This window comes from Gossypium raimondii, chromosome 10 (genome assembly GCF_025698545.1).
Source record: "Gossypium raimondii isolate GPD5lz chromosome 10, ASM2569854v1, whole genome shotgun sequence".
Lineage (NCBI taxonomy): Eukaryota > Viridiplantae > Streptophyta > Magnoliopsida > Malvales > Malvaceae > Gossypium > Gossypium raimondii.
This window is the reverse complement of record NC_068574.1, coordinates 1,254,575-1,282,242: the sequence shown is the minus strand read 5'-3', so window position 1 is coordinate 1,282,242 and position 27,668 is coordinate 1,254,575. Positions and strand designations below refer to the sequence as shown.

Below are 27,668 nucleotides of genomic sequence, written 5' to 3'. Positions count from 1 at the left end.
AAGAAGATGATAGAAAAGGATGATATGTTCATGTAATTAATTATCATCTTTTAATTTCCCCAAATTCCAATTTAGTCCTTCTCTTTTTCTCAAATTTCATGGATGATTCATCCATAAAAATCTACCATCTTTTGATTGATAGCCTATTTACCATATAAGAACCTCTGGTTTTGAATTTCATAGCTATTTAACCCTTCTAGCTTCTAGAATTCAATTTCTACATTTTATACAAATAGGTCATTTCATTAATTAATCACTAAATCGATAAAATTTTCATATCAGTATTTTCATGCAACCTTCCTATCATAATGCAACTCATGTCAAAATTTTAAAATAATTTTTTTCTCATCGGATTTGTGGTCCCGAAACTACTGTATCGACTAAACCCAAAATCGGGCTATTACAGGCAACATGTATTAATTTAAAATTTTAAAAATCTTAAAGGGCATATATAAAAAATTTTCTATTTTAGGAGGTGCTGGGTTCTCCCCTGACCGTGTGTATTATTTGATACCTTGAAATGCAAGATTTTCAACAATGGTTTACTTAAGTCCCAAGCTTACCAAAAATCATGTATACAACTACTCAAAACACAACAAAAAAATGCTAAATCATGTCAAATTATACCAATTCTCTATCAACCTATATGCCTGACCAATATGCCCTCATTGGCACCACAATTTAAACATAAACAACAGTCTTTCTAGCCAAAGTATTTTTATTTTCATTTACCAAAATATTTTTAAATTTTCAAAAATAGAAAATAAAACTGTTTTTGAAAATGAAAATAGAGAATGTTGTCTAAATCACATGCACCCTTAATTTCTAAAACTTTGCATTCTAATATATTAAAATAAGAGAACAATTATTGTCTAACTAAATATCAAATTAGCATCATTTTACATTTATATATTACATACACAAACTATTATATTAATAAAAAATGAAAATATATGTATTTATTCATTTTTTAAAGGTGTACTATTGAATTAAAATTAAAGTTTCATATATATATATATATATATATATATATATGAACCACTATTTAAAATTGATGTGTATATTTATGCAAAATCAAAACTTATATATCAAATTACACATTAAAATAAAATTCATATATAAATTTGATATATTAATATTTTATGCAGCCAAAAAATTCCAAAACACATACATCTACTTTCAAACGTAATTTATATCATAGTCACTTGAGTGTAGAGGTGAGCAAAACTCGATTCGATTTAAAAGTATCAAAAAGTTTTCAAATTTTGAATTAATCAAATGAGTTATTCGGTATTTTCAAGTCGAACTTGAATAAGTAGTTTGGTTTTTTGAGTTTGAGTCGAGTTTAATTTTACAATTTGAATAACTCAAAAAATTCGAATAACTCAAATAATATATTGATGCAAATACCCATTTGGTCCTTGTCAATTTAAAAAATGAATAAATTGGTCCCTTTCAACAAAAAAATACAAAAAAAATTAAAATAATTTTTAAATATATATGCTCTAACATGGAACTAGTTATATTGTAAATTTATTTTTAATTTAATTCAAATGATTTCACTTCGACTTAAATTGCATTTTCTCAACTCAATTCAAAAAAAATTCAAATCAAGTTAGAATGATAAAATATAACTCGTCAACTTGATTAACTCTATTTCATTCGATTCGGTCAAACACTTGCCCCTACTTAATACTATCGAGTAAAATTAGCACGTAAGTTATGTTCAATGAACTTTGTATCTAACAAGCACACATATGTTTTCCTAAGTACCTCACCAATTTAAACTTATAAAATCAGTTACACATATCCCATGCGCGAAAGCTTAACTTATGGTGGTTTTTAGTGTGTATATATATATATCTCTAGTTCTCTATACAACACTCATCAATAACTTCCTTAAAAACATGGCTTCAACACAATGACAATACAATATCAAATCTATGAATCCTCATAATTTGTTTTTCTTCCTTACAGAACTCTTATACTAACTTAAACATCAAACAGTATCTCGAAGCCGAAACTCCAACACCCACAACTCACATTCGCTCTATAAATTCTACTAGCTTTTCAGGCACAGTTTACCGGCCAAAAGAAATGCTATCCAAACTAGGAAGAAAAAAACAATAACAATAAAAGTACTATAAAACCCCTACGGTAGGAATTACACTTCATTTTGCCTTATCTACTCAAAAAATAGGTAAATTAGTTCTTGTACGTTAGATTAAAAAATTAAATTGATCATTTTGTTAAAAATTGTCTATTTCTACTGCTAAAAACTGGTCTCTATATGTTAGTGTAACGTATGTGTGACATGCTACATTCGTTGTTTAATAAAAAGGTACAGAAACTAATTTGTCTATTTTTAAATAAAAGTAACATAACAATTTACTCTATTATAGGGATATTTATGGTACTTTTACCAACAAAGACATATCCATAATAAATTTTTCAATTTTCACTACCATAATAATAGTAAATAACTTCTTGTTTATTACCTTTTTCCCTCGATAACTAATCATCACTTAATAGGTAATGTAGGCAAAAGTTTCATCTATTTCCGTATTTTCACCACCCTAATCATCTAAATAAGGAAACGAATTACGCCAGTATATTTGATTGCCTTCCATTGCCTTTAATCCATTTTTTCCCAGATATCATCAAACACCAAAATAGGCATAAAATCTCCATATTGAAGGCAAACATACTAATCCATTAAAGCAATCGTCTGGATTGACAAGTACTTAATTACGTGTCACACCCTTAATTTTAATTAATGATTATCCAGCTTTATTACTATATAAAAAAAAATCTTTACGTTATTTAATTAATACCAATGCACATGCACTTGGGCTATATATGGATGGTTATAATTTTCCCGGACAGGTCCGGTCTAATCCGCACATGCTTGTAGGTATCAAACAAAAACTGAAAAAAGAAAACATAACTTTACATGTTTTTCTTCTTCTTTTTCTTTTTTCTTATTAAATAATAGATTTAAGTGAAAATTTTAACAGGTTTTATTTTAAGAAATGAGAACTTGCGAGTTGGGATTAGTTTTTGGCACCACCATTGGAGTAGGAGTTGGTATTATTTTGGCCATGGCTATTGCATGGTACATTATGTACCGAAAGAAACGTTTCGATCGATCTCATGATACGGAAAAGGTTGGTCCAAGGGCTGACAATCACCCCATCCGTATTCATGGATCAGATTCCAGCACAGTATTGTCGGATTCTAACCATAGTCGAGATTCCCCTAGGACATCTGAATGGAGTAACATGCCCCAATGGTTAGAAGGGCTTCGGAGGAAGAGTGTGGCATCCGCATGCGGCATACCAAAATACTCTTACAAGTATGAAAGGGTTTTTGCATTTCAGACTTTCTTTTCGTTTATTTTCTTTCTCAACGTTATTTCAGGACGAAATGTTTTGCAGAGAGCTACAAAAAGCCACATGGAATTTTACGACGAATATAGGTGAAGGGGCATTTGGTCCTGTTTATAAAGCTCAAATAACAACTGGTCAGACAGTTGCTGTTAAAGTGCTTGCTACTGATTCCAAGCAAGGTGCAATGGAATTCCTTACTGAGGTAACTAAAATCTGGTTTCCATTTCCATGTCCTATGAATCAATGATTTGGTTTTATTGGAAATCAAGTGAAAGCTTGTACACATCAATATTTTGTTGCTTTGTAGGTTCTGTTGCTTGGAAGATTACACCATAGGAACCTCGTGAACTTGATGGGGTATTGTGCTGAAAGAGGACTGCATATGCTTGTTTATGTTTATATGAGCAATGGAAGCCTTGCCTCCCATTTATACAGTAAGAATAATCAAAGCTGATAAGGGCACGAATAGCATTGCACTCTACCTTTCTATTAAGAGATATATAAATTAATATTTATACTTTAAATTAAATCAAACATATTTTTCTGTTAAGAATTCATTCATCTATTTTTATTATTAAAAACTAATATCTATATGCCAACATGAAATACACATAGCACGCTATATGTAATTATTTAATTATTTTATCAACCACATCTGTTTTTAACAGTAAAAATTGATTAAATTTAACAAAATGATCAATTTGCTTTTTAATCTTACGTACAATATATTAACTTGCTCATTCTTTTGAATAAAGAAAACATAGCATAATCTATCAGTTAGTACAAAAGTATCCATGATACTTTTACCATTGAAACTCCATTCATGTAACGTCATCTATCATAAAAATGCATGCATACTTTGTCCAAGAAACAAATTTAATAGTACTTGTCATGATGCAAAATGCATTATCACGTTTGAATTGCAGATGAAAAACTTGAGCCTTTGACCTGGAATCTGAGGGTACAGATAGCTCTAGATGTGGCAAGGGGTTTGGAATATCTTCATTATGGGGTAAGTTAATCTGGTTTAGGGTTTACGGTTTAAATACATAGTTTGCTCACTCAGCCAGTTTTCATAACAGGCTGTTCCACCAGTAGTGCACCGGGACATCAAATCGTCGAATATTTTGTTGGATCACTTCATGAAAGCTAGAGTAAGTTTTCAGTTCTCTGATAGATACTTCATTTCTCCTATGAATGAGGCTTAATAAGGCCATACTGTGCAGGTAGCTGACTTTGGGATTTCAAGGCAGGAGAAGAGTGCTTTGCATTCTTCATCTGATATTAAAGGAACTTTCGGTTACGTAGACCCAGAATACATATCTACATCAATTTTTACTAAGAAAAGTGATGTTTACAGTTTCGGGGTTCTCCTATTTGAACTAATGAGTGGCAAGAATGCACAGAAGAATCTCATGGAATACGTAGAGTTTGTAAGTTCAAGACGTGCTTAGCTTATGATTACTTGATATTATACGTATAGATTATGAACATTTAATTGAAAGGCTTTGACATTGAATAGGTGGCTCTTGGTGTAGAGGACAATGAAGGGTGGGAAGAGATTGCAGACCCTAGACTTGAAGGAAAATTTGATGTTCAACAACTAAATTTTATGGGTGGTCTTGCTTATAATTGTGTAAATCCTGTTTCAAGAAAAAGGCCCTCAATGAGGAAGATTGTGTTGGCACTGTCCGAGATTCTTAAGCCGAGGAACTCGGAAACCTACCGGGTTATAACAGAAGAAACTACTTTTGAACTGGACTTACAAGGGACTTTTGATTCTTCCTTAACTGAAAGATGAAAAGATATAGGCAAAATCAGTAGAATCCAACACGAAAACAAAAAATCAGTCATTGTAAAGAGCTTCAACTTTATTGCAATAATAGTCGATAATGTTTTCATCTCGATTAAACTTCACACTCTCAGCACAAACATAAGGCATACCAATGCTTACTTGATAAACTACAGCAGGGAAGTTGTATCTCTATAAGTCTTTACCAGTTCAGAACAGAAAATACGACGAACCAAGGACCGAGTTGTGATTTTTTCCAAGGTTGCATCCTCTGAGACACTCTAAATCCATTACCTGAGAGTGATCCACAAAGAGGTTCACCTGAAAGTAACAAGTCATGAATGTCAGTTATATATAATCAGAAACATCAGAATTTGGTATGGGTTAACTTAATGAATAATCATTATACCTTTGGTCCATATTGCCTGACAAACCACTCGGAGGCTCTAGCATTTGAAGCGTCGAACATTGTCTTCTCAAGACCTAGACGACCAATAACCTTTGCAATTACATCCGCCCGTACTGAATCAGCATGTTTGCATAGATCATCTGCATCGATCATAATCATGTCTGCACCAGCTTCTAAGCATCTCTCAGCCCTCCTGATCAATAGGTCAACATCTTCAACAAGTTCTGTAAATATATTCGGGTTATAGTAAATGCAACAATGATAGTTGGTTTTTGAAAACAGCTCAGAGACCACATTGGTTCAACCAAACCATATTTCAATGGTTCCACTCATTCTAACCAGTACAAAAACTGAACATTATTGCTATGAACATCCATATACATGAAAATAAAGGGTCTAAAAGATGGCAATCACTGAAAAAAGTATGATTGGCTATATGGTTCAATTCCCTTGAAACTTAATTCAATAAAAGCAAAACAAATGCAAATCCCTCGTCAAAATTTGGAAAAAAAATCATAAAAACCAATAGTAACGGTAAAAGTACCATGGAGGCCCCTGTACTAAGAGTTAAATTGCATTTTGTCCCCTTTACTCAAAATATAGGCAAATTAATCTTTGTACATTATATCAAAGAACAAACTAATCCTTTCTATTAAAATTTAATCCATTTCTATTATTATAAACTAGTGTTGCTGACAGAATAACTAAATAATAATTACAAGTAATGTGCCACGTGTGCCTCATTTTAACCTATAAGGACCAATTTTTAACGGTAAAAATAGATGATAAAATTATTAATAAAAGGACCAATTTGCTCTTTGATCTAATATACAGGGACTAATTAGTCCAATTTTTTTAGTAGAGAGAACAAAATGTAATTTGACTTTTAGTACAAGAGCCTCTATGGTACTTTTACCTAATAGTAACTCATTCAATGAAATATAGTTCACCAACAAGAATTTAAGTGCAGTGATAAGGCACATTATCCGGGCAATCACGACTCCCAAAAGATTAGTCTCCATGAACCCAAAACGGACATGAGAATACCTTGCTTACACACACACAGAGGAAAAAAAAACAGGAATGAGATCCATACCAGTAGATCTTGGAGGAGGAGGAACATAAGCTCCAAATGCTCTATCACCACCAATAGGAATATCAGACTTATTAAACTTGACATCAAACTGAGGCTTAGCTTTTAAGCCACCACCTTTAATCAATCTCACATATCTCAAAAGTGTATCTTCAGGAACTTCAAGTGATGTCACATTCAACTCAATTGTATCAAACCCCATTTGCTTACACTCCTTCAAGAACATTAAATCACAACATTATCAAAAAAAGGAAAATACTTTAACCATAAAAAAGCTTCAATCTCGGTATAACTCAACTTACTTCAACATAATCTTTAAAAGCCGAAGGACCTTTACGAATCAAATGTTCAGCCCAATCACCAGTACTAACATAAACATTATGTTGATGAGCCATATCAATCACTTGTTTCAAAAACGATTTAGGCATTAAACTATGAGAACCCCCGGAAAACTTCAACCCATCAACAAATTGACCCATTGATTCAAATATATCCTGGTAAAAAAAGAAACCTTTTTTATTCAGCTCAATCATAAATTTCCGAAATTTAAAAACAACCCATTGAAATTCAATACCTGAAGAGCGTTCTGGGTCAAGAGAGTATGATTGGGTCCTCGCATTTCAGTGACCCCAAACCGGCGAGGCTTTTCGGGTCGATCCTCGTCTTCCTCGAAATTTTTCCATCTGTAATAAAGCGACATTTTTTGTTCACTCTGTTTTTACGTTTTTTTTCTGGAAAACAGAGAATTTCCCAGGATTTTATTTTTATCTCCCAACATATAAGCATGGCGATAATGACAACAATCTGTATCTGAAGTTTTGAGTTGGTTCTAGAGACATGTTTTTTTCCATGATCCAGACTCATCGAACACTTGTACTTTCCGAAATATTTTTGTCCTACGTGTAATATATATTTTCCCTCGAAAATGTCCTGTTAGAGAGAAAATTCTACGTTGTATTAGTTGATTTGGGCCTTTATCTTGTTTGTTTACAAAGAAAATTCAAATGGGCTTTTAAGTAAAAATAAACCCTACTAAAAAAACTAGCTCTAAAGCATTTTGAGAAGATTTCCATATGTTTGTTTTATGAGAATTTTTCTTCTTTATTTTTTTTCTTTTGGCAATGACTTTATGAGAAATTTGACATGGTTAAAAAAGTAACTTAAATTATAGTTTTATATTAAATTTTAAATTTTAATTATATACTTGAATTTGAAATCACGATAAAAAATGTATAATGATTCACAGAACAATTGTACGAAATAGTGCTCGTAAGATTTCATAATAAAAGAGAGCCTGTCTTGGCTTCTTGTTTTGGGTTTTTCTTACCCTTATGACTTAATTACGAGCTTTAAAAGTTGAGTCATAATGGGCTTCTTTGCATGTGTATTTAAATATGATATATTGATGTATATTACTTTCTCGAGGTTTTTGAGTTTGCATGGTTCCTTATCCATGTGCTAAAAAGATAGAGACTAACATTTACTTTCTAAGCAACGTATTCACGTACAACCTAGTAAGATTTTCTTACAACATCCTTAAACATTATAAACCATTTAACGTTAGATCCTTTCGCCAAGAAAACACGTGGCAAGCTCAAAAGATATTGTTAGCTTTGCATTGACTTCTTAAGCATAATCACCTATCCCACTTCAAATAGGACCTACCACCTGGGCTTAAAGGAGAATGTTGTCCTAATACGAACACACTCTCAAAACAATAATGAATCTATTTAGGCTTAACTACCTCATATTAATAGAATCCCACGATACGTGACTGTGATGATTCATTATGCATTTGACGGGATTGAATGTTTATCTAAATATATTATGCCAGTGGATAAGGGACCTCTACTATAAATACTTTAAAAAACTATGAAGAGGGGATAGACATTATAGCACCTTATAATGACTTTGAGTATATTTGTTTTTCTCAATCAGTTAGTCATCTTATCTTTGTTCCGACTCTTAACTTTTATAGGTGAATCGACTTCCATTATATCACCTTAATTTCCTTCTTATATTCCTCCTTTATTATATCTTATATCAACAATTAATAATATTAAGAATTCAAAATAAGAGAATTTAAATCCCGAATTTTAGAGAATTTGACCCAAAAAAAAAAGAAAAGTAAAAGGCATTGCCCTCTGAAAGTTTGATTCCAGGCTTCCAGCTAAGGTTTATGATGTATGTATCATTTCCTTCACAAAGTTACACTGTTACCATCTTTTCCTTTGATTCCAAAATACAAACACATCTCATGGGTCGATCAATGTTTTTTCTATCATTCTTGTGAAAAAAAATTCTACTTTTCTTGTCATCCATGGAAGGAATATATGAATTTCAAAGAAAAAGCAAGTTCAAAAAAGAAAGAATAAAATATGTATGAGCAAAAAAAAGAAGCTTTTTAATCCAAAAACAAGCAGCTTAATCACTTTCGTATTTGTTACTAATCTCCATACCTGTTCCCTACTTTATTCTTATTCTCCTCTTCATTAATACACCATATATAGCGCTTTATATAATGGGTGCCATTCACTGACAGATATCTGCAATTTTATTACGGTAAAAACATGGCAAAAAACTATGGTTTTTTGATTTGTTTATTGATTATGGCTTTGGATATTACTGCTGGAGTACTTGGCATTGAAGCTGAAATAGCTGAAAACAAGGTACGTTTGTAAAGAGAATGGTAATTATTGATTCATTTTTTTCATGGTGTTTATGGTTTTTTTCTTTTTGGGGTTAAAACAGGTGAAGCATTTGAGGATGTGGATTTTTGAATGCAGAGACCCAAGTTTACAAGCTTACAAGCTAGGACTTGCAGCATCTGTACTACTTGGTCTTGCTCATGTTACTGGGAACTTACTTGGTGGTTGTGTGTGCATTTGGACAAAGAGAGATTTAGACGAAGCATCTGCTAACAAACAATTAGCTGTGGCTTCCCTTATTTTCTCATGGTATGCATGTCTTGAATTAGTGCTCAAAAATGGGGTGAGGTTGAGTTGAACTTAAGTTAGATGTATAGTTTGAATATCTTATATAGTTAGTCAACTTTAAATATAAATTTTAATTATTTTTTTCAAATTCGTTTACATCTATAAATAATTAATTTAACTCCATTTTGATTTTTTTATTATGAAAATGTTTTTTAACATTTTGTAATTTGTTTTATTAAACTTATATCGAGTTATTCGGTGATTGAACTTTAAATCCGCTAGTAACAAAGACTTAAAATCAATGCAAATCTTTTTGTTACAACTTTGAATATAAACAAATTAACATCTTTTAGCACTTATATTATAGTATTATATATTTATTTTGTATAGTATGAACTCAAGGGTGAATACAAAGGGTAATGGTCTTGGTCTAAAAATAAATGAAAAAATTGATTTTATTATCCTTTGAAAAATTATAAATTAGCATAATAATTCTAAAAAATTATAAATTTAATTTTGATCCCTTAAAATATTTTTCTTAACTTTGTCCAATATAAACTTCGTAAGTAAAATAAGAAAACATATTATAGAATTGAAAATGGACTAAATTGGCGGACTCAAATCTTAACTTTTGAAATCAAAATTCAACTCATATTTTAAACAAACTTAATTTTTTCTTATCCGAATTCATTTTGAAAAAAAATTCAAACTTAAATGAATAACTAACTTCTTGATACCCAAATTTGCAATTTACAAAAGTTTGCCAGATTTTTTCTTAAAAAACTTTTTTGATGATGAAAAACAGGATAATATTAGCAGTGGGATTCACAATGCTGATCATAGGGACACTGTACAACTCAAAGTCGAGGAAAACATGTGGCATAACCCACCATCGGCTCTTTTCCATTGGAGGGATTCTATGTTTCATTCATGGACTTTTCACCGTTGCTTACTATGTATCAGCCACCGCAGCTGGCCGAGAAGATAAAGCAAATGGGTCTCGAGCCACCACTGCTTAATTTGCCTTTTTCCCTACTTTCTTCATGCTTTGTAACAAAAGCCTACAATCCACATTTTTTATTTTATTCTTTATTTTGTATTGATGTTTTGGATATAACCACCATGTTAATGGTTGTTTTACTTTTTGTGTTATAGGAATTGAAATCTTTTTGAATGAGGTTAATAGTCATCATGGTTAAATTTTATTATTAGTTGTTGTAATTCATGTACTTTATTATGTTATATAAGACCTAAAAGAATTATAAGATATATTTAATAGATATATAAAAGGGCAAAGCAACCTCTAGAGGATAGGCAACATGCAAGCAAAGGACACTAACATCGCGAATGCCAGGCGAGAACAAAGCTGACATGCTCAACATGAGACAATGAGAGCAAACGAACATAGCAGGTGGATGAGTCAATCTCGAGGCAAGGACCTCTGAAACCTCTTTTAAGATAAGCTCACAATTCATATTCTTCGACCTTAATCCTTTCCTCCTTATTAATCACTAATTTAACCATCAGAAAGAGATTGGAATGCGAATTCCGACGCTTCACAATCCAGATCCAACCCAAATCTATACTTATTCGAGCTTGCATTAACATACTCTAATTTGGTCAATTTTAATATCTTTATTTTTAAAATTTTGAAATTTCAATCATAATCCAAATCTTAGATTCGTTAGGTCAAATTTTGCTAGTAATATTATACTATGTGTAAGTTGTGAATTTAACCCTTATTCTCTTATTTGATTATTTTTAATTACTATATTTTACGATTTTGAAATTTCAATCTTGACTCAAATTGTAACCATTAAATCCATTTCTAGAATAATGTAATTTTTTAAGTATTATGTGAAAATAATAATCTAAACATGACATTATATATGTGATAATATCATACCCAAATTATTCATATAGTAAGTACACACAAAATAGTTAATAATTTTGTTTAGGTATCAATTGATACATATCGTTTCAATCACAAATCAGTACTAAATAATTTTACGTTCAATGTGTAATATATAATTTTTGGAAAGAATTTTCTTGTTAGAGAAAGAAATTTTACGTTGTATTAGTCGATGGGCCTTTTTGTTAAGAAAGAAAATTCAAATGGGCTTCTAAGTAAAAGTCAACCTATGCAAAAAATTATCCCAGAAGCAATTTCAAATAATTCCCATGCATATTCCTTGATTATTCTATGCGTAAGGCATGTTTGCGTTATGAGAATTTTCACCTGGTGAAATATGATGAAGGATACATAAGATTTAGAACTTTAACCTTTGGCAATAATGTTAAGATTTTATTGAAATTTAAAATTGTTAAAAAGTAAGTTAAACAATGATTCCTGTCTTCCTATTATATTGAAATTTGAAATTTAATCATCTGCTTGAATTTGACATGACTTGATCATCTTATTTTTGGAATGTTATTAGTAATAAGGTTAAAGTGATTACGTACATTTTTTTTTCAAGACATGATTAAGCATTCAGTTTACATGTAAACTTTTCTATTGGATTAAGTAATCCAAACTAACTAATAATATTATAAAAGTAAAAAAATTAAAGTATAAAAATTAAATCCCACATTAAATTTAGCGTACTAAAGGGACCGAATCTAGAATTTGACCTAAAAAATGTATATGGCATTGCCTTCTGAATGTTTGATTCGATTCCAGGCTTTCAACCAAGGTTTATGATGAATGTCATTTGCTTCACAAAGTTGCATTGGTACCATCTTTTCTTTACATTCCAAAACACAATCCAAGGATAAAAGAATTGATTGATCAATGTGTTTTTTTCTATAAAAAAAAATCTACTTTTCTTGTCATCCATGGAAGGAATATGAATTTCAAAAAGAAAAAGCAATGTGCCAAAATTAAAAAATTGTATGAGCTAAAAAGGAGGTTTTTAATCCAAAAACAAGCAGCCCAACAGCCAAATCACTTTCGTATATGTTACTAATCTGCATGCATGTTCCCTACTTTATTCTTATTTTCCTCTTCATTAATACTCCATATTGCCTTTATAAAAGGTTCCATTCACTGACAGATATCTGCAAATATTTATTACAGTAAAAAAATGGCAAGAAACGCTTGTATTCTGATTTGTTTATTGATCATAGCTTTGGATATTACTGCTGGGATACTTGGCATTGAGGCTGAAAAAGCTGAAAACAAGGTATGTTTTAGAATGTAAAGAGAATTATAATCATTGATCCTTTGATTTTTTTTTTCATGGTGTATGTGTTTTTTTAATTTATTAAACAGGCTAAGCATTTGGGGGCGGGGCTTGTTGAGTGTAGAAACACCAGTTCTCAAGCTTACAAGCTAGGTTTTGCAGCATTGCTACTTCTTAGCCTTGCTCATGTTATTGGGACCTTACTTGGTGGGTTTGTCTGCCTTTGGAGAAAGGGAAATCCAAACAAAGCATCCGTTATCAAATATTTAGCGGTGGCTTTCCTCATTATCTCATGGTATGTCTTCTAATTAATATACCAGTGTGAGGAGCGAACCCAACAATTCATTAAATACCTCAAACTAAAAGGGATTAAAACGGATTTTTATCCGGGGTGACCAAAGCTATTGCCTGTCCCTTCTAGCTATGTCTCTGTTGGTGTCCATAGGTGGTAGGGGGTGTGCATATATGATTTCAATATTATGTATACCATTAGTAGGTGGTCCGAAAAAAGTGAATTGGACTAAAGTCTGTAATCATCTAATCTGAATTTCGTTTGATCCAGTTTGGAAAGTTTGAGGTGCAATTTACTTGTTAAATAAATAAAATAAAGAGGCAAAATTGGGGATTTATAAGGAAAAGTTTCTAGGGCTAAAATGATATGTTTTATAAAGTTGAAAAAAAATCATTACATTTATTTTAAATAAATCTAACTTTTTATCCAAACCGATTTTACAAGCCTAACTTTTTTAAAAAAAATTTCTCCAAATATATCGACAAACATTCAAAATTGAACGAAAAATTCATTCATTGGATAAGTCTATGTCCCTAAATGTGATGAATATTTTAGGCAAAAAACAAAAAGTTATTATTACACTGAAATAAATATTAGAATTATAAATAAATTTTAATTTAATGCGTAATTTAATGTATAAATTTTGATTTAATGTATTTAATCTACAGGACCATATTAGTGGTGGGATTGATAATGCTGATTATAGGGACATTGTCAAACTCAAAGTCAGGATATTCATGCGGCATATCCCACCATCGGATGTTTACCATTGGAGGGATTCTGTGTTTCATCCATGGAGTTTTCACGATTGCTTACTATTTATCAGCCACCGCAGTAGGCCGAGAAGGGCCTCGAACCACCACTTCCTAATTTGCCTTTTCCCTACTTTCTCCGTGCTTTGTAACAAATGCCAACAACTCACATTCTTTATTTGTATCGATATTTTGGATGTAATTCTGGTTTTTATTTTTGTGTTCAGGAAATATTTGAAATTCATTGTGATGGTTAGAGTGTTTATAGGTCGAATTATTCTTCTGGACAGTATAGGAAAAATATTTAAGTCCAAAAAATAAACTTTAACAAATAAATTAGACATATTTAAAATATAAACAATAGTCGAGCTCAAACATTCAAGACCAAATCTTAACTTAGCCCATTTTCTATGTTTATAATATATTATATTAAGTTTTATATATATATATTATATACTTTATAACATAGAAAAACTAAATTTATAATAATATATAATACTATAATATAAATACTAAAAAATGTTAAAACGTCTATATATAAAATTTTAATAAATAAAAATTATTAAATATTAAATTTAAAATTATATAAATATTTTTTTAATTAAGAAATAATATGGGATGGCTTAAAATGGGCCCATGTTAACCATTTACAAATATAGACAGACATGAAAAAAACGTTAGACCTATATTTCAAGTTTGAGCAGGGTTTCAGCCGCATAAAGTGTGTCAATATTATGTTTAAGCCAGACTTAGCCCACGAGCACCTCTAATGATGGTAAAGTGCTTGCACAAACTAACAAGTTTCAATTTTATCAAAATTTGCTATTAGTTCATGGATTATATGTAAGTTATGGATCTGTTCAATTTTAAACCCTTCACTATTTCAAAATTTACAATTTCAATCATGACCCAAATGGTAACTCTTAAATTTGTTAGGTCAAATTCTATTATTAATATTGTACTAAGCATAAGTTATGGATTTTGCCTTATTCTCTAATTTGATCATTTTTAATTACTATACTTTTCAAATTTTGAGATTTCAATTTCGACTCTAATATTATCAATGAAACTAGCAAACTAACAAGATATTATATATGTGATAATATGTTTGCTAAATGAACTTTGGTTGAGTTGAAATTTCAAAATTAAAGAAAAATACTAAAAATTAAAATAATCAAATTAAAATACAAAAATTAAATTTCACCTTATTAATATCACAATTTGAAATTTCAATTTCGACCATAGATAAAGATTCTTTTTGGATAGCATAAAAATTAAAGCTTCTCTACAAACGATCAACAATGCTTACATCAAAATACAACAATTAATCCCTTAGCCAAGCTTGGTAATAACTTCATTCAAAGCTGATGCAGTCTCAGCATAGTACTTTTCTGCTTCAGGGGTGCTCTTGATCTTGGCTGCATGGTCAAGCTACACGGAAAAAAAATTCATATCAGTATGGTAAGTTATAATGTTTCGTTAAATAATATAAATTAATCTGTAAACTTCAAAACTTACTCCATCAATGGTATTGAAGAGCTTTTTAGTGAGTTCATCGAGAGATTTCTTTTCATCTTTGGGCCTGGAAGAAATAACAGTTTTAAGGTCAAAGCGGAGGTACTCAGCCTTGAGACGAAGGTCATTCATGACATAGGGCCATGCTTTTTTGTCGATCAAGGTCTTGACACCAAGGATGTCTTTGGCTGATTCCTTTGCCCTCTGAGCCGCTTGTGCCGGAGTCAATGGTTGGAGGAAAAACCGATCTTTGTACGGCAGATCAAGGTCTCTTGGCTCATCGGAATTCAAAGTTCCGGCTGCCAACAACATGGTTTGGCTATCAAATTATTGAACCGTATCACATGCTGATGATTGGGTAATTGTACCAAATGTCTTTTTCAGGTAAAAGTACATGGAGTACTCTGTATTAGTCGGATTGTATTTTGTTTTTTCTACTTAAAAAATGAGTAAATTAGTCTCTCTACGCTCAATCAAAGAGTAAACTAGTTCTTTTGTTAAAAATTTAATCCATTTTGTGTTAAAAATTGGTCTTTATACATGTAGCACGTTAAGTATCCTATTTGATTATTCTATTATTCACGCTAGTTTTTAATAGTATAAATCAATAAAAATTTTAACAAAAAGACGAATTTACTCTTGAATCTAATATATATAGTTTAATTTGTCAACTTTTTAGTAAAAATTGCAAAATGTTATTTAACTCTTAGTATAAGAGTTTCCATAATATAATTGCTCTTATTCACTACAACCCATATTTTAAATCCATTTCAAATTTCATAACATTTTAATTATATCTTCAAAGTATTATGAAGGTATCAATCATGTCCTGATTAGCCACTTTAAGCTAATAGCATTAGCTTAGGAGTTAAATACTAGCTGTAATCGAAGCAAGTAAAGTGATGATTTGAATGGGTAATTGAAGAAGACTTACGCAATCCACCGGAGGGCGGTGGAGGCGGGCCAACCTTGATGCTTCGTGCATCAGCAAGCACAGCTTGAACAAAGGAGCCAGTAGCCAAACCAGCAGCAACAAGACCCAGCACAGCTCTGCGTCCAGTTTCAGGCTCGGCAGGGACCTGTTGAGCTCTAACGGTAAAACCAGGTCTAGCCACAGCCAACCTGTTGGTGCTAGCAACGTTCAACCGAGTTTGGCCGCTGAGTTGGAGACTACCTTCCAACGCAGCTTGTGAAGAGCCACGTAAACCAGTCATCGATGCCATTGCTTGTGCCATTGCAACCCAAATGTCTTTCAACAATGAGGTAAGTATCGAAATGTGGGATTATATTTTTTTTTAATGTTTGGTCCAATGATTTTGTTCGTTGTTTATGTGATGTAGATTGGTTTGGGGCACACACATACCTTATCTGCCATTTTCGGATAAGTTGGATATGGCTTTAAACCAATTGTTATGAGCCATGTGGTGGACGATGATTTTGGGCATTGGACATGTTGGATTGGGTTTCGTATGACCTGGTTTATGTTTCGACACGTGGACTTTACAAAGATTTCGACTATCGACTTCAATGAATGTTCACTAATGTTGTGAACCATTCTTCCTTGAATAAGCTTTGATAAGATCATCTCTCACTAATGTAGAGCAATGATAGTTTTTTGGTAGATAAAACGAATTGATAAAATTTTGTATTTTAATTTACAAAAATTTATATTTCAATCATGATTATCTAGCTTTTTTTGAATTATCGAATATCTTAAACATCGAAAATTAGTAGTGAGACAGGTTCATAATATAACCAACAGTGAGTCACCGAGCCTCTTTCACATTACGTTACTTTGCTTGCTTGTGAGACTTCCCGCTTTGAATTGATTTAAGTGAAGGTTGCTTCCCAGCATTAGGATTTTTGACCTCTCGGGCCTTGAATTGTTAAGGACTTTTGACTCTTAACTAAACTTTTCAGAAATTAAATTGATGGTCGAGTTGATTAAGTCATTAGTTCAACTAGTCTAAACAGTTTATCTGATTTAATTAAATAATTTATTAAAAAATTAAAAAAATATCAATCAATTCATTTAACTGTTGGTTTAAACTGATTCAACAAACCAATTCAATAGATTCATAGATTAATTGATCCAACCCTTTATACCGGATTGAGTCTGGTTCCAAAAATAGTGTTAGCTTCAAAATTGACATAAGTTTTCTTTTCTTCTAAAGGAATAATTGAAGTCCAATCAACATGGATCATTCACTAAACACGTAGATGGAGCGGGTTAAGATCAATAGATCCGACCCAATCGGGCCCAAAGAAACTTAGTTACCGTTATGTACTATTTGTCTATTTCTTATTACATAGAAAAGACCGCCAGATCTAATTTCAAATCAATTCAAAAATCAAGCCCCTAAGGCTCCCCCCCAATTTCACAGCGGCTATCTTTCCCCCTTTTTTTCAAACACTAACGTTCCAATTGGTTCCCCCAATTTCAAAATTCTCCAGGAAAATCAAATCGATCTTCAATTTCAATCTATCAACGGCTCAGATTCTAATATTTCTCTCTGATTCCTTCACCGATAGTAGCAACAGCTTTCACTGAGTTTCAACTATGGCTTCCCGTATTCAGAACCGACCTCCTCGCAGTCCTTCATCTGTAAATGAAATTTCTATTTTTTTTCGTTTTTTGATTCCTTTCTTTAAATGTTTCCATTTGTTTGTTTTAATCATTAGCTACCTTTTTTTTATTAATTTAGAGGAAGGAGCTTGGAGATGAAAATCCATTAGATAAACGGAGAAGGCTTGGAGCAATGGGGAGAGGAGCGGGATCCACAGGAACCGCGCGAACACGGCAGCCGTTTGCCGTTGTTAACAACCGTCAAGATGTTAATACCGCTGCCGTTGCAAATGCCGAGGAATGTTCTAATCATGAATTCACTAAAGAAGAAGTGGAAGCGATATTGAATGAGAAGCCGAAAGCGAAAAAGTTCGATCTCAAGGTGAAATCAATGTTGTAATTTGTTAGCTTTTGTTGTTTATTTGTTGTTATCATTGTTTATATTGGTTGGTGATTATTTGGTTTACTGTAGGCTAAATATGAACACGCGGCTGAGCATAATAAAAAGCTTAAGCTTTGTGTGAAATGGTTTCAACAATGTGATGAGAATCATGTAATTGATGCTGAGAAGCTTAAGAGTTCATTGGAATCTGCTGAGAAAAGATGCATTGATACAGGTACTTGTACTGCTTCCCTGGGTTATTTAGAATTACTGCTTGATTTAGTTAATTAACTTTTGATTCCGCAGAGTTGGAGAAGAAAAACAAAGAGGAAGAATTGAATACTATTATTTCAGAATTAAGGGACAATAATGCATCTCTAGAGGAGAAGCTGTCCAAGGAAGTGTCTGAAAAGCTCGTAAGATTTTAATCTTTATAATCTGTCTTGGTATTTGTTTTTCTTTAATTTTATTTATACGTTTGTATGTTTTTTTTTTTTAAACTAGGATGCTATTGACCGCCATACAAGTGAAAATGAAGCTAGGGTTGCTGCTGAAAAGTCCGTTGCTTCACTGACTGAAGAGCTTGAAAGAGCTCAGCAGGATATAGCAGCTGCTAATGAAAGGGTAATAAATAAATCTCTTTGCTTTTTTTCCTTTTTCTTTTGAAAATTGATGCTATTATTATAATCTTGTTTGCTTTTCAGGCTGAATTTGGTTGAATTTTGCAGGCTGCTTCGCTTGATAATACACACAAGCGATTACAAGAGTATATCCTGAGTCTTCAACAGTACAATTCCAAATTGATCACTGACCTTGAAACAGTTCGTGAGTCACTCAAACGAGTAGAAAAGGAGAAACTGACAATAGTGGAGAATCTTAGCACTTTGAGGGGCCACTGTAGCTCATTGCAAGAACAATTGACCTTGTCAAGAGTAAGTTTTTATATCAGCCTTTTTTTATTTTTTTTCTTTGTTAGCTTTTTAGGTTATTTCTTTTGCTTTTCCTCTTTCCATATTCCATTTCAAGTGATTCATGGATTTTGAAGGACTCCGTTTGGTGTTGTTGGGCTTTTATCGTTCAATCTTATAGTTGAGACAGATTTTCATGATGACTAATTCTGAACTGACATAAAAATTCTATAAGGGTCTTTCATGCAACTTTTCTGTTTTTCTTCTCAAGCAATGCAACCTAAATTTATTTGAGAGGTGGTTTACCATAAACATGTGTGCAGTGATCACGCCTGTTTGCATTCTTTAGCACTGAGGTTTACGTATACGAGACAACAAATATCATGTTCAATATATTTTGGGATCATACTATTCTTAGGTTTCACAAGATGATGCTGTTAATCAAAAGGAAACTTTAGCAAATGAAGTCAAATGCTTACGTGGGGAACTACAACAAGTCAGGGATGATCGTGACCGACAAGTGTCACAAGTGCAGGCACTATCTGCTGAAGTTACGAAATACAAAGAAAGTACTGGAAAATCGTTAGCAGAGTTAGATAACTTAACAACGAAATCGAAGTCCTTGGAGGTTGGTTGATTTTGTTTATCATCATAAGTAATAAAATGCTTCTTGGCAAGCTTTACTCATGCTAGGTGACTTTTGCAGGACACATGCTCTTCTCAGAGAGAGCAAATAAGAATACTGGAGCTTCAGCTTGCTGCTGCAAATGAGAAACTAAAGGTACAATTGCTCGAAATTAGACAGGAATGCTTGTGTTTTATCTTGTTTTGCAAAAATATCATGAATGTAGTTCTTGATGTCGTAGCTTGTTCTTTTCTTCCTATCTTTAGATGACCGATTTATCAGCCTCAGAAACAAGGATGGAATATTTAGAACAAAAAAGAATCTTGAAAGAACTACAAGATCGGTTGGCAGATATGGAACATAAATTGATTGATGGAGAGAACTTGAGGAAAAAGTTACATAATACTATTCTGGTACTACTGATTTATCACCTTGTTTGCTACTTTAATTGCAGAAATGAATATAGTTTTGGAAATGAAGCTAAATGATCTTTAATTGCAGGAACTAAAAGGAAACATTCGAGTTTTTTGTCGGGTACGTCCTTTATTACCGGATGATGGTGCTGCAACAGAAGATGCAATCGTCTCTTACCCTACATCAACAGAATCTCTTGGCCGTGGCGTTGACTTGATACAAAGTGGTATGAACATAGATGCTCGTTCTATGTTATTCAATTTCTGTTTAATATCGAAGGCCTTGACCATTTTTCTTCTCTTTGGCAGGACAAAAGTATCCTTTCACATTTGACAAGGTTTTCAATCATGAGGCTTCACAGCAAGATGTTTTTGTGGAGATATCTCAGTTAGTACAGAGTGCCCTTGATGGATACAAGGTAATTTTTCTATTCATTTGTTTTTGCAAACTTGAGCAAAAATTTTACTAATCTAGAAATGTTGTTCATATGGTGGGTAAGAATTGTTTTGTTTCAAAATCGAGGAATGTTATGTTTGGTGACTTCTTTTGCACATGGCATTTCTTTTTGAAGCTGAATTCTACAATGGCTGTGGTGTTAGCTAAGTAATAAAATCCTTAGTACTAGTCTGCGATTACTATATGATCTGCATTATTTGCCCTTTGCTACAAAGGAAATTTGGATTCATAGATTGCTGGTGGTTTATTTTGTTTGGCAGGTTTGTATATTTGCTTATGGACAGACAGGTTCAGGCAAGACTTACACCATGATGGGAAGGCCAGAAGCCTCAGAACAGAAAGGGTTGATACCGCGTTCTTTGGAGCAGATATTCCAAAGTAGTCAGGCGCTGCGAGAACAAGGATGGAAATACAAAATGCAGGTAATTTACTTTGATCTTGATTTCCACTTATTATATTGGTTAATCATGGTTTTAACCACACCCTTCCTAATATCTTTTAGGCTTCAATGTTGGAAATATACAATGAAACCATCCGCGATCTGTTATCAAATAATCGATCATCAGGCTCAGATCCAACACGTCCTGAAAATTCAGTTTCCGGAAAGCAATACACAATTAAACATGATGCAAACGGTAATACATATGTCAGTGACTTGACCATCGTTGATGTTAGCAGCATATCAGAGATTTCCTCACTTTTACGGCAGGCTGCTCAAAGCAGGTAAAATTGCTTAGAGTTTTGCATTAAGCATACCTTTGAATATGTTTCAACAATGTTATATTGGAGTTAAACTGTGCCAGAAATTGTTTCAACAATTCAGACAAATGATTTAACCTTATTAACTATCAAATGTTTATGAATGATATAGTTCTCTGGTGTGGGTGCCAATATAACAAAACTAAAAGCAAGAACAAAAAGTTGTCTCTGATAGTATGCAATTCCTCATGAGTTTTGGTCTCAATGACCATGCAATAGAACAGTTTTTATGTTTAAGGGGATCATACTTTTCTGCTTTGCAGGTCTGTGGGAAGGACGCAAATGAATGAGCAATCATCAAGAAGTCACATGGTCTTCACATTAAGGATATCGGGAATAAATGAGGTAAATATCCTTTCTTTGAGTATACTGGTAAGCAGCCGTCCTTTCTCTGTGATACTGACATTTCTTTTCTTTGTTCTTATAGAGCACTGAGCAACAAGTACAGGGAGTATTGAACCTTATTGATCTTGCTGGAAGTGAGCGACTGTCAAGAAGTGGTGCTACTGGAGATAGGTTGAAGGAGACTCAGGTGTGTAAAATACCTCAGGATTTGTCTGTTCCATAAATTGTTCTTTCAAGTGCATTATGTTAACCTCTTTCCATGAAATCAGGCAATTAACAAAAGCTTGTCGTGTTTGAGTGATGTCATTTTCGCCTTGGCGAAGAAGGAGGATCATGTGCCGTTTAGGAATTCCAAGCTGACATATCTTCTCCAGGTAATGTGCTCTTGCAGAGCTGTTTCATGTAGTAGAATGATTTCGTTTTCATTGAATCACCGGATTTCCTTTGAAATTACAGCCTTGTCTTGGTGGAGACTCGAAAACTCTTATGTTTGTAAACGTGTCACCTGATCCTTCATCCGTGGGAGAATCACTTTGCTCCCTCCGCTTTGCTGCTAGAGTGAATGCCTGTGAAATTGGAGTTCCCCGTCGTCAAATGACCTTGCGGGCCACTGATTCTCGATTGAGCTGTGGAGGAAGTTAATGATTTATCACATTCTTTAATAACATTAAGTAACTATCATGATTTGTAATGATATGCCTTTGGTTTGTATCATCATTTGTAGAGGTTCTGCTTTAACCTCCTTACTGCTAATCTGTATTCCTAGATTTCAAATGTGTTCCTGATTGGTCGATTTCGTGGACCGGAACAGAACTCCGATTTTATTGGCTTGTCATTATTGTATGATAAAAAAAATTCATCATTTGATGAATACAGAAACAAAGGATGATTGAAATTTCATGTAAATGGGAAATGAAGTTCAAAATAACTTATATTGATGTGGGACAATGCAGTTTCTTTACATACAAGGACTCTTTCATTTCAAAGCGTAAATATAAATATACAAGCTCATAAAATTGAATTCAACAAGGCATTTTGAATCCCATATAACTCCCTGATATATAATCTTGCCAAACATCGAGAACTCCGAAGCTAGTCATCAATACGGCACTCAAGGCCATCACTATACCGATTGAGAACACGATCAGCGATGCTCTCCCGAACTCTTTTATGGCTTTCTGCACCACCACTAATCCGAGAACCGATGCTACGAAACAAATGAACGAGAATACAAGGGCAGCACCGGTTTGCTCCATCCCGAACAATAAGTACTGGAATGCAGACATTGTGGATGAAAAGAAAACCATGAGGGAACAAGTAGCTGCTGTTACCTGCATCAAATGACAAAAGTCATACATACATATGTATGTACGTAGATCGTTCAATAAGGAGGAAGCGATGGTATTTTTACCTCAGGGGTTACCCCAACTTGAAGAAGAAGTGGGCTTATAAGCATACCCCCACCAATTCCAAAAACTCCACCCAAAGCTCCAGCCATTAAAGCCATTAATGGGAAAATAAGCTTGTTAACCCCCTTCACATGTAAAAGAGAAACAAAAGGTTTTCAATAATTTTTCCTCTATTTATATGGTATTTTTGTACAAATAATTTGGAAAAGCACCTGTTTATTTGGACCAAGGCATGCAATGGGCTGTTTGCTAAAAAGGATCCAAGAAGTAAAACCTATGGCAAGTGGAACTTGAAACAATGAGAGAGTCCAATACCCTACCCCACATGGCTTCATTGGCATAATACCCTGCATCATGTTTCTCAAAATGGTCATAAAATAATTGAAACATGCCATGGAATGACACATGGATTCAAGATCATCATCCCTAAAAGTATCATGAAGGTCCTGTATCAGAGTCAAATTTCATTTTGCCTTTTTTATTTAAAAAATGAGTAAATTAATATCTGTACATTAAATCAAAAACTAAATAAAATAATCAGACAGTTACACGTGGTGTGCAACATGTATCTCATACTAACGTATATGAGCCAGTTTTTAACAATAAAAATGGATGAAATTTTTAAAAAGACTAATTTTTTCTTTGGTATAACATGCAAGAATTAATTTCTAATATGAAACCTAAACCCTATTAAAAACAAACTTGTCTTTGGTGCAATATTTGACATTAACATTAACACTAACACAATCTCATAGCTAGTGTCTGTCACAATCTAAGAGTTGGACCATTGATCATAAATCCTCATTTTCACTGGCTTTGAGTAAGGTCCACAGTAAGGTAGCTTTCACTTCACTCTCCATTTTCTTCAATTGTGGGTTTGGTGAAAAGAAAGAGACATCACCGGTAGTTAAACCATGCTTATTATCCATTTTCATTGCTTTCAACTTGTTTAAAATCGTATCCTCAATATTCATTTCGTAGTATAATCCGAAAATCCTTTCGGGTTTAAATTCGAATGCTTCCCTTAAAAAAAACAATATTACAACCCGAAATTAAGTAGATAGAACACATTTGACAACATTTATCATGACAAATAATTGTAATAATGAAAAATGAAACAAGTAAAGCATGCAAAAAGTTGAAAAGAAAGATGAAAATGAAGACAAGGGGTACCTGCCCATAGCTATTGCCACGAATAAGATAGATGATAAAGAAGGAAAACCAGACCATAACTAACACCATAAGTTTCTTCCATGGAAACCCTGAATTTTCTTTCCCTTCTACACCCATCAATGGTTCTCTTAAGTTCTCGATCTCTCCATTTTTAGTCACCCCATTTCCCACTTTTTCACACCCATTTCTACTTTCATTATGTTTAGCTGTTTCTGTTTTCCAATACCCAACACCATTACTACAAGTCTTAAAAGTAGACCAAACAAGGAAAACAGCAAACAAGATAGTGATTAACCATTCAGGGAAGACATGGTTACAAACAACCCCAACACTTACACCTAATAACATACAAGGCTCTGACAAAATTGCTATGTCATAATCAACCAAACCCTTTTTCATACGTCCTGATTTGTCAGTTTTGGTACGCAAATTGTACATAACATTTGCAATTGACCCACCGGTGACCATAAAAGCTGAGAAAGATGAAGCAATTTTAAGGTCTAAACCAGCAATGATTGTGAGAATGGGAATAAACAAACCTCCACCACCAATACCACCGGCACTTGATATAGAGGAAGCTATGAAACAACATATTGCTGCTACTATTGTAGGGGTTGACAGTTTGAGTTGGTGGCCTTGGAATTTGACAAGGCGAGTTTTCCATTGGAGAGTTTTGTTGATGAAGGTGTGGATTGTGAGATCATTGAAAATGGGTTGTTGGCGGTGGTGGTGGGCGTGGTATTGGGTGGTGGGGGTGATGAAGAAGAAGAAGAAAATGGGAAGGGCAAGAGAAACATATCTAAGCAGATTCTGAATATTCATTTTGGGGGTCTCGTGAAGAGAAATTTGTCTTATAAAAAAGACCTTCACGAAATTGTTCTTATATACCACGTTGCAGGTTTTAGTGTCACTATCCGACATTAGTATATTTTTCCTTTATTATGCATTCCAACCAAAAAAAACTATGTTAAATTACAGATAAATTTTTATTTTGGTTATTAATTAAAAAAAAAAGTTACAACTTAGTTATTAGATTATTTAAAAATTTTCATTTAAGTTATCGAACTATTTAAAAGTTTTTATTTAGGTTATTGGCTGTTAACATTTTTTTTAAAAAATTTGCCAGCTAGTTCCAAACGATAATTCGATGATTAGTATGGTAGATCAATACCAATCGACAAGTAGAAAAGCATACATTAGATCCAAGTTGATTTAATAGTCAGTGTTGGAGATTAGAGAAAAAAATTGTTTGAATTTTGATTCGCAGATTTGGACGTTCAAAGTTGTGTCATGAAAAAAATTGAGTTGTAGAAGAAAAAAGGAAAAAGAGCTTTTGATTGGTGCAGACATTGTGAACTGAAAAAACCATATAACTTGTTTTTAAGTTTTTAATAACTCAATGACTTAAATGATAATTTTCGAATAGTTTAGTGATCAAATTGTAACTTTTTTTAATTAAGTAATCAAACAAAAAATTACCAATAATTTAGTGACTATAATGGTATAGTTTATCTAAAAATTATAATGATTGAAATATTTTTACAAATAAAAACTTTAATCATTTAAAAAAATAGTTTTAGGTTAAAATATGCCATGGTTTCTTGTACTCTTCATTAATTTGGAATTTAGTCCATCTATTTTTATTTTTAATAATTTAGTCTCTCTACTTTTCGTATTCAAAATTTAAGTCTAACTATTATCACTGTTAAAATTATTTTGTTAAATTTAGGTTCAGATAACATCATTTTTTAGTTATATTGTGATGTAGTGAGTATTTATTTTATTTCAAAATATCACACCAATAAATATAACAATATTAACAACTGGACTTGAATTTTAAAAATTTAAAAGTAAAGGGACTAAATTCTTAAAAATAAATGTACAACGACTAAATTCCAAATATGTGAAGAGTACAATGACTTACGACATATTTTAAAATTTTTATTAAATAACAAATGATTGTGTTACATATAGATTATTGAGTGAGATTATAGATATAGTCTATCCACTATGTTTAAATTTAGGATTTAGTATCTATATATAATTTAATTACTTTGACATAATTTAATATCTACTTTTATAATACCATTTATTAGTCTAAATAGTTGTCGCCTTAATTATTTTAATTAAAATAATTAAAGATGTTAACTATTTAAATTAATTGTAAAAATAAATGGTTAAATTATATAAAAATTAAAATAAAAACTTTACCATTATCTTATAAAGATGTACTATTTTAATACATCTAACTATCCATATATTTGAATCCAAAATTAACAATGTTATAAAACAAAGCCCCACTTTGGATCAAAGAGATTGTGTCTAAAATGATGCACCCATTGTACAAGTAAATATTAAAAGAATTATTATTAATAATACATGAAAAATTATTGAATATGATTAAACATATGGGTGATTAAAATATTTATAATCATTTTAAAATGTTCAATCATCATATCTTACTCATGAAGTAAAGATTAGATCTTTCATCTTAATGTGTATTATGTGATATTTCTTAATTGTTTTTTTGTGTGTTAATGGTGAAAATAAAATTAAATATAAGAAGGATGAAGTTAGAATTTTTTTTGAGAAATCGAATTGAATAATATATTTTTACGATAGTAAAAATGTAATTTCACCATTTTAATGCCTTATATTTTTTTTTATAATTTTTAAAGGATTAAATCAATTTTTTATCATTTTTGAAAAGTCAAAGTGTAATTTTACCATTACTAATTTAAAATTTTATAAATTATAAATGGACCTAAATGATAATTTTTCTATTTTAGGGGGTGGTGCCCTGCCAACCCCCTAGCTCCGTTCCTAAACACAAGTGATTAAAAGTGACTTATTGAATGTTTAAAATCTAAACGATAAAAGTACCATAAAAGGCCATTGTACTAAAAATTAGATTACTTTTTTCTCCCTTTACTAAAAAATGTGCAAATTAGTCTCTGTACGTTAGATAAAAGAGCAAATTGGTCCTTTCTGTTAAAAGTTTCATCTATTTCTACTATTAAATACTAGTGTGATTGACAGAATAACCAATAGTTACACGTGGTGTGTGGCACATCATGTGTACACCATGCTAACAATATGGACTACTTTTTAATAGAAAAATGGACGAAGTTTTTATGAGAAAGACTGGTTTACTTTTTGATCTAAGGTTCAAAAACTAATTTATTCACTTTTGAGTAAATGGGACAAAATGCAATCTAACCTCTAATATAAATAACTCCACAATACTTTTACCAAATTTAAACAAAATGTA

General features: G+C 32.2%; 7 protein-coding genes across 7 annotated transcripts; 4 read left to right on the top strand and 3 right to left on the bottom strand.

The window, feature by feature from the left end:
- Positions 1–3,032: 3,032 nt before the first annotated feature.
- On the top strand, positions 3,033–5,190 carry LOC105777946 (calcium/calmodulin-regulated receptor-like kinase 1). The gene is made up of 7 exons (XM_012601478.2): positions 3,033–3,355; positions 3,438–3,591; positions 3,697–3,823; positions 4,316–4,401; positions 4,472–4,543; positions 4,616–4,822; positions 4,912–5,190. The coding sequence occupies exons 1-7, from the start codon at positions 3,033–3,035 to the stop codon at positions 5,188–5,190; spliced, it is 1,248 nt and encodes a 415-aa protein (XP_012456932.1).
- Positions 5,191–5,239: 49 nt separating this feature from the next.
- On the bottom strand, positions 5,240–7,553 carry LOC105777947 (hypothetical protein). The gene is made up of 5 exons (XM_012601479.2): positions 7,258–7,553; positions 6,986–7,177; positions 6,687–6,897; positions 5,591–5,814; positions 5,240–5,502 (listed from the first exon to the last, which is right to left on the bottom strand). The coding sequence occupies exons 1-5, from the start codon at positions 7,381–7,383 to the stop codon at positions 5,392–5,394; spliced, it is 864 nt and encodes a 287-aa protein (XP_012456933.1). The 5' UTR covers positions 7,384–7,553; the 3' UTR covers positions 5,240–5,391.
- A 1,670-nt stretch (positions 7,554–9,223) lies between these two features.
- Positions 9,224–10,759, top strand: LOC105775858 (protein DESIGUAL 2). Its single transcript, XM_012598364.2, has 3 exons — positions 9,224–9,352; positions 9,435–9,640; positions 10,425–10,759. Exons 1-3 carry the CDS (start codon positions 9,254–9,256, stop codon positions 10,636–10,638), a joined length of 519 nt encoding a protein of 172 aa, XP_012453818.1. The 5' UTR covers positions 9,224–9,253; the 3' UTR covers positions 10,639–10,759.
- A 1,842-nt stretch (positions 10,760–12,601) lies between these two features.
- Positions 12,602–14,076, top strand: LOC105775831 (protein DESIGUAL 2). Its single transcript, XM_012598342.2, has 3 exons — positions 12,602–12,801; positions 12,891–13,096; positions 13,762–14,076. Exons 1-3 carry the CDS (start codon positions 12,703–12,705, stop codon positions 13,961–13,963), a joined length of 507 nt encoding a protein of 168 aa, XP_012453796.1. The 5' UTR covers positions 12,602–12,702; the 3' UTR covers positions 13,964–14,076.
- Positions 14,077–15,024: 948 nt separating this feature from the next.
- LOC105778097 (oxygen-evolving enhancer protein 3, chloroplastic) lies at positions 15,025–16,648 on the bottom strand. Its single transcript, XM_012601687.2, has 3 exons — positions 16,295–16,648; positions 15,364–15,659; positions 15,025–15,276 (listed from the first exon to the last, which is right to left on the bottom strand). Exons 1-3 carry the CDS (start codon positions 16,593–16,595, stop codon positions 15,178–15,180), a joined length of 696 nt encoding a protein of 231 aa, XP_012457141.1. The 5' UTR covers positions 16,596–16,648; the 3' UTR covers positions 15,025–15,177.
- A 1,050-nt stretch (positions 16,649–17,698) lies between these two features.
- LOC105776347 (kinesin-like protein KIN-14C) lies at positions 17,699–22,721 on the top strand. Its single transcript, XM_012598945.2, has 17 exons — positions 17,699–17,965; positions 18,066–18,308; positions 18,399–18,543; positions 18,615–18,724; positions 18,813–18,932; positions 19,037–19,240; positions 19,635–19,844; positions 19,923–19,997; positions 20,108–20,254; positions 20,343–20,481; positions 20,564–20,673; positions 20,972–21,133; positions 21,214–21,434; positions 21,734–21,815; positions 21,898–22,002; positions 22,085–22,189; positions 22,272–22,721. Exons 1-17 carry the CDS (start codon positions 17,921–17,923, stop codon positions 22,455–22,457), a joined length of 2,409 nt encoding a protein of 802 aa, XP_012454399.1. The 5' UTR covers positions 17,699–17,920; the 3' UTR covers positions 22,458–22,721.
- Positions 22,722–22,728: 7 nt separating this feature from the next.
- LOC105776353 (sulfite exporter TauE/SafE family protein 5) lies at positions 22,729–25,246 on the bottom strand. Its single transcript, XM_012598956.2, has 4 exons — positions 24,398–25,246; positions 23,437–23,571; positions 23,227–23,349; positions 22,729–23,146 (listed from the first exon to the last, which is right to left on the bottom strand). Exons 1-4 carry the CDS (start codon positions 25,217–25,219, stop codon positions 22,838–22,840), a joined length of 1,389 nt encoding a protein of 462 aa, XP_012454410.1. The 5' UTR covers positions 25,220–25,246; the 3' UTR covers positions 22,729–22,837.
- Between the last annotated feature and the right edge of the window lie 2,422 nt (positions 25,247–27,668).

Coding starts and splice junctions, on each gene's coding strand:
- LOC105777946 (XM_012601478.2), top strand. CDS start 3,033: ATGAGAACTTGCGAGTTGGGATTAGTTTTTGGCACCACCATTGGAGTA. Junction 3,356..3,437: donor ATACCAAAATACTCTTACAA/GTATGAAAGGGT, acceptor AATGTTTTGCAG/AGAGCTACAAAAAGCCACAT. Junction 3,592..3,696: donor CAATGGAATTCCTTACTGAG/GTAACTAAAATC, acceptor GTTGCTTTGTAG/GTTCTGTTGCTTGGAAGATT.
- LOC105777947 (XM_012601479.2), bottom strand. CDS start 7,383: ATGTCGCTTTATTACAGATGGAAAAATTTCGAGGAAGACGAGGATCGA. Junction 7,178..7,257: donor TGACCCAGAACGCTCTTCAG/GTATTGAATTTC, acceptor TTTTTTTACCAG/GATATATTTGAATCAATGGG. Junction 6,898..6,985: donor CTTTTAAAGATTATGTTGAA/GTAAGTTGAGTT, acceptor ATGTTCTTGAAG/GAGTGTAAGCAAATGGGGTT.
- LOC105775858 (XM_012598364.2), top strand. CDS start 9,254: ATGGCAAAAAACTATGGTTTTTTGATTTGTTTATTGATTATGGCTTTG. Junction 9,353..9,434: donor CTGAAATAGCTGAAAACAAG/GTACGTTTGTAA, acceptor GGGTTAAAACAG/GTGAAGCATTTGAGGATGTG. Junction 9,641..10,424: donor GCTTCCCTTATTTTCTCATG/GTATGCATGTCT, acceptor GATGAAAAACAG/GATAATATTAGCAGTGGGAT.
- LOC105775831 (XM_012598342.2), top strand. CDS start 12,703: ATGGCAAGAAACGCTTGTATTCTGATTTGTTTATTGATCATAGCTTTG. Junction 12,802..12,890: donor CTGAAAAAGCTGAAAACAAG/GTATGTTTTAGA, acceptor TTTATTAAACAG/GCTAAGCATTTGGGGGCGGG. Junction 13,097..13,761: donor GCTTTCCTCATTATCTCATG/GTATGTCTTCTA, acceptor TTTAATCTACAG/GACCATATTAGTGGTGGGAT.
- LOC105778097 (XM_012601687.2), bottom strand. CDS start 16,595: ATGGCACAAGCAATGGCATCGATGACTGGTTTACGTGGCTCTTCACAA. Junction 15,660..16,294: donor ACCGCCCTCCGGTGGATTGC/GTAAGTCTTCTT, acceptor TGTTGTTGGCAG/CCGGAACTTTGAATTCCGAT. Junction 15,277..15,363: donor TCTTCAATACCATTGATGGA/GTAAGTTTTGAA, acceptor TTTTCCGTGTAG/CTTGACCATGCAGCCAAGAT.
- LOC105776347 (XM_012598945.2), top strand. CDS start 17,921: ATGGCTTCCCGTATTCAGAACCGACCTCCTCGCAGTCCTTCATCT. Junction 20,255..20,342: donor AGTTACATAATACTATTCTG/GTACTACTGATT, acceptor CTTTAATTGCAG/GAACTAAAAGGAAACATTCG. Junction 21,435..21,733: donor CGGCAGGCTGCTCAAAGCAG/GTAAAATTGCTT, acceptor TCTGCTTTGCAG/GTCTGTGGGAAGGACGCAAA.
- LOC105776353 (XM_012598956.2), bottom strand. CDS start 25,219: ATGAATATTCAGAATCTGCTTAGATATGTTTCTCTTGCCCTTCCCATT. Junction 23,350..23,436: donor GCCTTGGTCCAAATAAACAG/GTGCTTTTCCAA, acceptor TTACATGTGAAG/GGGGTTAACAAGCTTATTTT. Junction 23,147..23,226: donor AAGTTGGGGTAACCCCTGAG/GTAAAAATACCA, acceptor CATTTGATGCAG/GTAACAGCAGCTACTTGTTC.